At 29.9% G+C, this 11,129-nt stretch overlaps 1 protein-coding gene across 1 annotated transcript; it reads right to left on the reverse strand.

The window, feature by feature from the left end:
* Positions 1 to 429: 429 nt before the first annotated feature.
* LOC139517239 (regulator of microtubule dynamics protein 1-like) lies at positions 430 to 11,122 on the reverse strand. Its single transcript, XM_071308069.1, has 9 exons — positions 10,752 to 11,122; positions 9,030 to 9,201; positions 8,315 to 8,487; positions 7,264 to 7,339; positions 6,840 to 6,917; positions 5,862 to 5,960; positions 4,976 to 5,029; positions 4,384 to 4,464; positions 430 to 3,587 (listed from the first exon to the last, which is right to left on the reverse strand). Exons 1-9 carry the CDS (start codon positions 11,033 to 11,035, stop codon positions 3,531 to 3,533), a joined length of 1,074 nt encoding a protein of 357 aa, XP_071164170.1. The 5' UTR covers positions 11,036 to 11,122; the 3' UTR covers positions 430 to 3,530.
* Positions 11,123 to 11,129: the final 7 nt, after the last annotated feature.

Below are 11,129 nucleotides of genomic sequence, written 5' to 3' on the forward strand. Positions count from 1 at the left end.
ATCCTTGTATTGTAGTTCCTGGGAAAAATGTGACGAAAATTTTCAACTTGGCTATCATGTGTAAAATCTTACAAGTGTTCGGTAATCAGGAAGTTGTCGAGTGATGAATCTGAAAAACGCATCACACGGTATAGCTGACATATATAAACCCTGAAACCAAATTTCAGATATCCTTGTATTGTAGTTTGTGAGAAAAATGCTACGAAATATATTTATGGGAAGGACGGACTGAGGGACTGAGGGAAGGATGGATGGACAGACAGAGGTAAAACAGTATACCCCTTTTTTTTAAAGTGGGGGTATAAAAAATAAGCCACCACAAATGTTTGTGTCTCTGTGTATGTTATCTTGATATACTGGTACAAAGAAAAGACAATCAAATAACCTCCCTGTTCTAATGTAGGGGTTGTCAAAAGATTTCAACATATATTGATTGAGTAGTATTTTATTGATACTCTTTGTAACAACACATGTATATATAAACTATCAAATCGTTAAATTTATTTCAAAGTTTTACAACAATTTCACATTAACAACCTCTCATGTTATTTTATCTCTTTAAATATCAATATGAAGAATAATTTCTAAAAAACAAACTTGTTCATAACCTCATTTCTTTTCTTTAACTTCAGTTTACATAATTTTTGACTGCACTTAATCTGGGGTTGCAACTCAATCAGGCAAGTTTGACCTTAGAAGGTTTTGGCTGTCAAAGACTTTTTTGTAATCAGATTTTTATTTATCAGATCATAAACATTTTTTGAAGCAATTGCTTCCAATGTATACATTACAGTATCCTATTGGGAACCAATATCAAATGTCTATGTAGAACTTATATATAAAATATTTACTGTCAGAAAGACTGGGTTTGTTCTAAAACAAAGAGCTAATATTCTGTGTTACTTGTCAAACTATTAAGAAGTGGAAAAAAGTGCCATATTATAAATTTCAAAAACGTAACATTTGTTCACTAAAATTATTTGTTCATATCTTAAGAAGAATAACATTAACTTATATTCACATACATGGATTTCTATATTACTGTTGGGACTTTTGAAGCATGATCAAAATACATGAAATAACAATTTATAAGATACAATACAATTCAGTACTCTTTTGTGAAAAAAATAATCTAAAAGTATAGTAACCTAATACAAACTAAGATGTGGTATGATTGCCAATGAAACAACTATCTGTCAGAGACCAAATGATAGCAACTATAGGTCACTGTGCCTGTTCCAAGTTAGGAGCCTTTACTTCATTGATGTTTGTTATTGGCGTTTTTATTGTATGAGTATAAACCAAGCTGCTGTATTTTTTCCTCTGAATTTTTCACAAACCTTATATAGTTTACTATATATTTGTTTTGCTTAGTGTTGAAGGTACTGTGATCTAATAGTTGTTTACATCTTGTCCTTTGGTCTCTGTTTGGTAGTTGTGTCATTGCATTGGTAATCATACAACATCTCCTTAGTTCTATAAGGATGTGAATTTAATGCATGATAATTATAAATAATATACTTATTTATAGGAGATATATTAAATATTAATTGTTAAATTCAAATATTCACTGAAAGTTTTATTTTCATTCCTTTTATTATTGGATAAACCATAAAACAGGGCACATTATTGACTTGATTTTGTTAGCCACTATGACAGTAATTTATATTTGTCAAACATACATTTGACTTTTGTTTAAAAAGATAAATTAAAGGAAGTTATGAAATTATGAATATCACAAAAGTTGCCTCTCAAATATTAAACACAATTCACACAATATCTATATAACAGTTCAGTCTGTAATTGTTAAATATGTTTTTTTAAACTCTAAATGGGCCTAATTCTATAAACTAGTGTTTTAAACAAATACAAGATAATTCTGTCAACAATAACAATATTTATATGCCATTCTAGTACATGTATTAAAAATAACAACTCTTTTACATTTATTTTTTATCAATAAAACACAACATAATTTGTATATACTAGAAAAGATATCTGAGTATTATTTCACAACAACTCTGTTTTTGTCAGATCATGAAACTTTGTATAATAATGAAAAACGGTAATAGCATGAGTTTAAACAAATGAATTGTAATTGCTTACAAAAAAAAATCATGATTCTAAGTATTTCACTTCAACAAAACTCTTGAAGTTTCAGAACTATGGACAGTAAAACACTTAATGCACAATCTCTTTATGGTGGTAGGATACAAATTGATAATCTTAACATTTCAGGAATTTTTCAAATCACAATGAATTTTTTTTATTAATATTACTTTTCATAAATTTTTTATCAACATTGGTTGTTAGTATAAAAGGAAACAAGGGAGTATTCATTAAAAAATATGCTAAACAAAATTCAATGACGTCATCAACTTGATGATTTTTCTTCATGTCAACTATTAATTTGGAACAACTTGAAATTAAAAAAAAAATCAAATAAAAACCACACACACAAAAAACCTGTAAGAAAATCTTATAGATAAACAATCTTAAAGTAATGATAGTAATATATCTGATGCAAACTAAATTATTTAAATTTTGAAAAATGTATTCTCTCTTTTCTAAAGTGTGATCTCTGGTGTTCTCATTCTAATACTTGAAACTTTGAATGGGGAAAAGCTCAAGATCAAGATGCAATAGCAGATACTGAATAAGAAACATTTTACAAAGGATAACATAAAGTCTGTAACCAACAAATCTATCATCCAAATACACTTATGTACCCAAATAAATCAGCTTCAGTTCTGTATGCCACACAACAAGGTTCAGATAAGTACAATATTCCTGAATTTTGAGTACAAGGGCTGTATTATTTATTCCTGAATTCTAAGTACAAGGGCTGTATTATTGTGAAAATGGTGTCAACAGTACTAATTGATTTATTGTTGATCTTCAACACCACTTTCAGCAAACATGGCTATATTCCAGTTATTTTCCGTGGATGAAGCAAAAGTACCCTAAGAGAACCACCAATCTTTGGATGGAAAAAAGCCAATCATAGTCAATAAAGATCAGAGCAAAACATACCTTGATACATGTTTGGTTTGATCTGACAACCTCAAGGTTGACAGGCTTGTGATCACTATAAATAAACTACCCAGACCACTCGGTCCAAGAATGATCAGCAACTCATCATTATATACTAAGCAACAAAAAAAAAGATCAAGATTTGTAAGTAAAAATAAATTATGGAAAACTATTTTATTTCTGAATGACAGAACTATGGACAGTAATAAAACTTAAATGCACAATCTATTTATGGCGGTGGGATACAAATTGATAATCTTAACATTTCAGGAATTTTTCAAATCACAATGAATTTTCTTATTAAATATTAATTTCCATAAAAAAAATATATTTTCTACTCAAAAACAAATATACTATAAAATCTTGTGTTATTTTAAAAATGTAATAAAGCTTAATGTATAGAGACATCAAAACAATTATGTAACAACAAATCTGTATGATGAATTTCTTGATTGAATTCTCCTGAGATCAAATTATCAAAAGGTGTAACCTGCCCTTCACTTTCCCCCATATTTTGCCAGTATTGATTCTATTTCAATTTCTGCTGTCTTGTCCTTAAAAGAAATACACATCAATCAATGACATAGTAATTATATTTAACACTATAAAGTATGTAAGGATTTCTTATTAACCTATACTATATTAATGAAACAAGGAACTTACACCTTTTGTATTTAAGAAGTAAAATTTGTGACCTGTAAGTATTTTTCAGGAAGCAAATAATAGAACAACACTTATTACCAATAACCACCATTATCATCCATCAGCAACCACAATAAACATACTTAATTCAATAAAGTTAATTTTTTAAATTTCAGCTTTCTGACTGAAAGTTCATTTTTAGATTTTAATCATGGATGTATGTTTTCACACCACTTTAGTCTCAGAAGTATAAAGGTATAAACTGTACTACATGCTTGGGTCACAGTAATGCTGAACATAATGACATAACCATAACATAGATACAGGGAGATGTGGTGTCAGTGCCAATGAGACAACTCTCCATCCAAATAACAGTTCATAAAAGTAAACCATTATAGGTCAATGTACGGCCTTCAACATGGAGCCTTGGCTCACACCGAACAACAACCTATAAAGGGCCCCAAAATTACTAGTGTAAAACCATTCAAAGGGAAAACCAACGGTCTAATCTATATAAAAAACGAGAAACATGTATAAATTACATAAACAAACGACAACTACTGTACATGTATGAAGACATTAACCCACTTTAAAGGTCAAGGCCATAGTACAAAGTAATAATAAACATTCTTTAGTATCCACAGAAATTCAAATAATGATGTGTACATACAAAATAATTAACTTCATAACGACAAGTGTTAAACTTACATCTTGACTAACTACAGGCAGAAGACTGGCTTTTTCTAACCATTCTACAGCTTCAGGGTACTTTCCTAGTTCTACATAACACTGAAAAGTAAACAAAAGTCGGCTGTAATCACTCTTATTACTAAACTAGATATTGACCCCCTCCTTTTAAATTTTGATGCAGGGGCACAATTGAAAAGAATAACATAAATACTGAACTCGTAAGCAAATTTAAAAAGGGAAAGTCCATAAAAACTGACCATAGTTTTGTTGTGTTTCCTTGAGTTGTGGTTTTCAACTGCAGATTCATAAATTTCTATGTATACCAATTTTTTAAGATTGAGAAAAAAAATAATGGCATTTTCATGTATACATGTATTCATGGTTTTGCCACATTCTGAATACAAGCTTACAGAAACTTACTTGGTTGAATATTTAAATTCCTGATTTACCTCTTCCCACAAATATTTTTATTCTACAAATCAAAGTGATTTCAAAGTGCGTTATATATTGCAACTTTATATCTGACTGTGAAATTCATTTTTTATCAGATTTGCCACTAAGGAATATTGTATTTTCTTAACAATTTTGAACGTTCATAGCAGATGCTAACCTTTCCAATGTATAATAAGTTTTCTTTCCATACTCCTGGGTTGAGCCTGTCTGCCTGCAATAAAAATTGTATATATTTAATCCCCTTTAAAACATTTATGTGTATACTGACCTAACATTAACATAAGAAACTAGGTATCAACAAGTCATAGTTTTGTTAAAAGCTAAAGAATTGATGCTGTTTTTTTAATACCAAAACATTCAGATCTGTTTTACAAAAATAAAAACTCCATTATTATTTTTGAAAACATAATATGTATAGAGGATTGCGTGAAATCATAAAAAAAAATAATCTTACATTTATATATGTTGTTCAACAATTGCACTAAAATAAAAACAAACAAAAATCTGGATGTACAGCTGTATTTCAAAGTTTTTATTTAATCAAAGTTGATTCTTCAGGGTCAGTAAACAAAAGCAGGAAAAATGGAGGTCATTATGAATGCATTTTGTTGAATTTTACCTATCTTTTAAATTAAATACTTTGGAATATAAATTTTGACAAGTGATAAATTTTTGGTGTTGATAAGTAAAACTTAAACAAAACTTATATCAGCAATCAAAATTTTAAATAAACCTCAATGATAGCTGATGAAATTTATAACCTTGAGGTATAATAATTCTTATAACCCAAAGATAGAAAAGATATGATTCAGTTGGGTTTTGAATTCCTAAATGTAAACTACAGATATTAGAAAAATTCAACCAACATGCAATGAATTAATTAACATTGTCAAACCTGATGCCATAATATTGAAAATTTTAAATTTATCAACAACGAAAATAATGCCACACTCAAATAATGCTCAATCCTAAATTACTGAGTATAAATTAAGCATTCTTATTCTAACAAAATAGTGAATCAAAATAATTTGACAGGACATTACCTCTAAAAAGTGTGTTAAAGCTTCACCAGCTGTTGAGGTAGGTGGTGTAGCAAATAGTGTAGCTGCTGCCTTCCTCTCTAACCAAGATAACATATATACCTACAATCAAATGTAAACGGTAAGTATCCTTGTCTCATGGGTTTAAGTGCTATTAAGAATGCATTGTGACGTCACAATTTTCATTGAAAAAGCATGCATAGGATGAATTCATATGACGTTCAAAAACATAAGATCTGACCATATATAATTAAGTCACAATTGCCTTCTCTTCAACACTTTCATTAAATTACATAATCAAAAGTATAAAACAAAAGCATCAAAATTATCCTCTCAAGTAAAAAGATTTTACAGAATTACCTACTATAAAGATTCATAATAACATAGAAACAATTACCACCTTTTAATTTTAGTTGTCTATAAATACAGTCCCAATTGTTAACAGTGTGTAAAGTAAAGGGAAGAAACTACACTGTCCAAAATTGGGGTAATCTTTTTTAAGGTGAAGTAGTGATTTGGTTCAGTTGAAAAAGGTAAATCGAATTAGTATGTCTGAAGCTTTCAAACTGAATTGAAGACAACCTCAACATAAAACTGTCCATATTTTTGGTTAGATTTGAAAAAGCTTTCTTTAATTTTAGTACAAATTTTCCTAACAGTGGTACACTTCACTTCGAAATATGATCTGAAAAGTGCAGGTTGATTTTTTTGAATTTACATTTATTGTTTAAAAAATATATGCTACCCATTACATATTTAAAATTGTATTAAATTGTATTGGGCCATATGTCCTGTGCCAGATGTTCATTTGTCAAAACAAGAGGCATTTCTCTTTCTCTCTATTTTAAAGAAAAAGTATTAGTTACAAAAACAAGATGTAGCACATGCAAGCTAAAAAGTGAGATAATATTTATTATAAGTAGCTATTTTACTATTTATTTATTTTAGCTATTTCATTATCAACTATCAACTATAACTTACACCATAGCACCATCTTCCTAGTAAATGATGATTAGATGGGTCCTTTTTGTTGAGTTCTATGGCTTTCTCTATATGTTCCTACAAAAAGTACAATATATATATCCATCAGTTACAATAATTTCAACAAATATTGTGATTGTTATAAGATACACATTCACTAAGATAAACAAAATATTTTTGAGACACCAAAAAAACGTGTTATAAATGTACTACCAAAAGTACAATATTTTTTCATTATGAACTATTGGCACATTTAGACTCTTCTTTTAATTATGTCCTTAAGTCATACAACCCTTAATGACCATATATATGCAAGAAAATTTCACAAGTAGAAACCAAGAATGTTGATGCTTTTAGGTTTACTTGAAAGGAGACTCAAAAAAAATCTATTTCTATTTCTATTTAGATTCCTCCACTAGCTTACCTTAAATGTATAACCATTCTTTATCTTGTTCTGTGTTCCTTCGTAGTCACCAATACTTCCTAATGTTATGGAATACCTTAATAAAACAAAACAAACTGGTGTCAGATTGGAAAGGGAAATTATAATTCATAAACATGTTTCAAACTAATCCTTTATTAAATGGTCCTGGTGATGGTTCTTATTTGATTTGATTTTTTTTTAAAGTTGGCCTTACAATGTAAATACACACTTTTCATGTTGTTAATCTTAATATGGTAAAACTCAAACTATCTCCACAGTAAGCTAAAGCGACCACATGCATTTAGTACAGATACAAACCAAGTAACCTTTAAGGATTTCTGTGCATAATAAAATTTTTATAATTCAACACAGCACTGTTCATCTAAACTTTAAATAATGTCAGTATGGAAGTTAACCCATGCTTTGATAATAGATAGATATAATTTGCTGCCAATAAGTGCTGTTGCCACTAGAAAAAAACTTAGCAATCTAGAGGCATTTAGCAAATCCTTAGAACCAAACAAGTGTAACAGACCAAAGCACATCTGGTTTTCCCTGGGTACCACACAATATAAGCAATTTACCATTATTGACTGCTGTACTTACATATACTCTACTCCCAGTAGGATATAATGCCACAAAAAATACTGTAGATGTGAAGACATTTTCATATCCCTTGGTCTTTGTAGATATTTGTCTCCTCAGCAATCAAGCCGAAAGTTCTTGAGTAAATGTATTTTTTTAATGCCAAAAAATATGAAATAATCAATGTTTAAATCTTTGAATTGTTTTACATTTTTCATTTGGAGCCTTTTACAGCTGACTATGGGGTAGGGGTTTTGCTCATTGTTTAAGGCTGTATGATGACCTATAGTAAAAAATTAGTTGTTAATTTCTGTTTCATTTGGTCTCTTGTGGAGAGTTGTCTCATTGGCAATCATACCACATATACCACATTTTCTTTTAATAGAGATAAATTCCCCCCCCAAAAAAAAATTCTGAATTTTCAGTATCAGATATATTTGAAATGAAACCCTATGTTATAAATTACCATTTGTGTGAATTAGCTGATTTCTGATTGAGATGTAAGGCCCTTTCAGCTGTGTCTTTGGCTGAGTAAAGCATTTCTTTTTTCTTTTCAACATTTCCTTTCCCTCCTTCTATCTGTGCTAACTGATATGTACACTTGGCTAATCTCCAATGGAAATCAGCATCAGTTGAATACTAAAAAAATATATATGATTGGTTGTATATTTTTTTATGTTTTTCAGACTTTACCAACATCAATTTCAATAATTATACTTTGAAAAAAAGACCCTTATTGCAATGTTTTAAAACCTGACAGGTGTCATAATTGACCCTCTGAATGTTTTTTTCTTGGTATCAAAAGTTATTTCTTAAGGGAACTGATTGGCATACCCACTTTTTTGTTCTTTCTGATGGGTCTTTTCTTGTTTTTATTTGTAAATATGTGAGAAAAAAAAAGAGGGATGACAGATATTAAATGGAATAGCCCAATGCCCCACAGTTGTCATGTAGCACATGGAAGAAAATATTGTATTTTTATTTTATTTTCTTCCTTTCTTGAATAAAATAAGTTGTTAATTGTTATTGAAAACTAAATATCATTGTAATGTGGAAAGGATAATAATGTGCATTACCATACTTTAATTTTGTTCTACACGTCTAAATATGTGACAAATTGTAAATGTATAAATTTGAAATATATGGGACCATAATGTTTCCACTTTTACACATACAAATACCTTAGTTTTGTTGTTTTGAAGAAGTTCATATGCTTTTAATTTTTCTGTTTCTCCCCCATCTATGAATGTATCAATCTCTTTATACAGGGCAGTGACATCAGCACTTTGTTCAACTTTTACTATATCTTCAGTATCAGAATCACCTTCTGTTGGAGTTTCAAATTCACTGGAGCTAAAATATAAAACAAATATTTATATATTCCTCTGTCATGACTGTTAAAATGTTGTTTTTTTAAATCTAAAAGAAGATAAACTACCTCAGCTCTAAATAGCCTGTGTCACTCAAATTGGTCTGCATGCATAATCAACAAAGGACACTCTCCAACATTGAAGACAAGAATAGAATTCATTACAATAATCTGTTTTGATAATCTTGTAATGCAGTTCATTTAGTTTGTTTAGTATCTCTTTATCTTCAATAGTATCCGTAAAAACACTAAAGAAGGCAAAATAAATCCTCATATAAGGGCAATTACTCCTATAAAAAGTGAAAATCTAAATGTACATTTGTTCTAACTATATCAGAAAAATTTGACTTGTTAGTCATGTTAGTAGATCTTGCCTGGCTGGTCATTTTTGAAATTTAAAGTGTGTATTTATTTTCTTTAATTTTTCTCCTGCAAGGCAAAATGCAAAAAAATAATGGTAAAAATTGTCATTAAAGGGCAATAAATCCAATAAGGAGTCGTCAGAAGATTTCCTCCATATCGTCTTAATTGTAGATCTTGTTTTGTTGATCATTTTTTATTCTTTAAGTTTCTATCTATCTATTACGTTGTATAAATAAATAAATTTTGAAACATAGCGTTAAAGGCAAAATTGCAAAATATATGTAAAAATTGTAATCGAATGGAAATAACTCTAACATGGAGTCGACTCACAATTTCAACCATGAAGACTACTCTGTAGAAAATGTCTTGCTGATTAGTTTTGCAATTTAAATTTTCTCTCTATCTATTATAATTTTTCAGATAATAGGCTTAAATGAAAGAAGATGGTAAAATTTTTCATATAAGGGCAATAAATCCTACAAGATTTCGTCTGACAGTTTTGACATAGATGGACAATTGGTAGAGCTCAACATTTCGAATATTTCTGTCCACGTCAGATTTTTTTCAATTTGACAAATTGTTAAAATCTGACGTGGAACTGAAAACCCACAGTAAGTTAGAGAGGAATTCTATCAAGATAAATGGGTGTGAGAGTCATAATGGTATGATGACTCTAGAGGTAGGGGAAGTGTGATGGGATTGCTTCCCTTAGAGAATGTGGTAGTAAGTCAGCCGTAAGCGGTTGAGGATGTTCTTTAGCTCAGTCGGTTAACACTCTGTCTCGTTAAACAGAGGTCCCAGATTTGAGTCCCAGTGGAGACATATATGATTTTGTATGTAGAATCATTCTCTCCGGTTACATACATATAATACTTATTTCCCCCTTTATCATGTATATAACCCTGAGCTGCGTCAGATAGAAATCGACCTTATGCAAGTGCATGTACACATATACATATCTAAGACTTTGATCGATTTTGGAATAACTAAGATATAAAAGCTGCATTTTGGTCTGTTCAAAAGGGTTGTCTTCTTATGAAAACCTACTTTTGAACAATTACAGACTTTCCGTAGAAATGATTTTAACCCAAAATAGGTTAACAGAGGTATTGATTTTCGTTTGCATAAGGTCGATTTCTATCCGACGCAGCTCACCCTCATAAAATCGTACCCTCCTAGAGCATCTTCATAATTGTCAGTTTCATCACCACTACTTGCACTGATCACTGAATAGTATCCAGATCGCTTTTTTCTCCATTTTGACTTTCCTTCAAGTTTTTCATTAAGAATACTGATTTCTGCTTTCAAAGTTTCTATTGACGACGACAGTCTATGGATTTCTCTCAAGAAAGCGCTCGTTAGTTTGAAATAAAGAATGGTTCCTCCTACACCAACACATAAACCTGTACCTAGCACCATCATGAGGTTGGAATTATACTTAAAAAAGGTTGACATTGTGTTTATTTTTATATTTTAAGTATTTTTTTTAGTTAAAAAAAAATCGAAACTTGTGAGGGAGGAAAACCGGAAGTTTAAAACAATTTGGATG

This window comes from Mytilus edulis, chromosome 3, assembly GCF_963676685.1.
Source record: "Mytilus edulis chromosome 3, xbMytEdul2.2, whole genome shotgun sequence".
Taxonomy (NCBI): domain Eukaryota; kingdom Metazoa; phylum Mollusca; class Bivalvia; order Mytilida; family Mytilidae; genus Mytilus; species Mytilus edulis.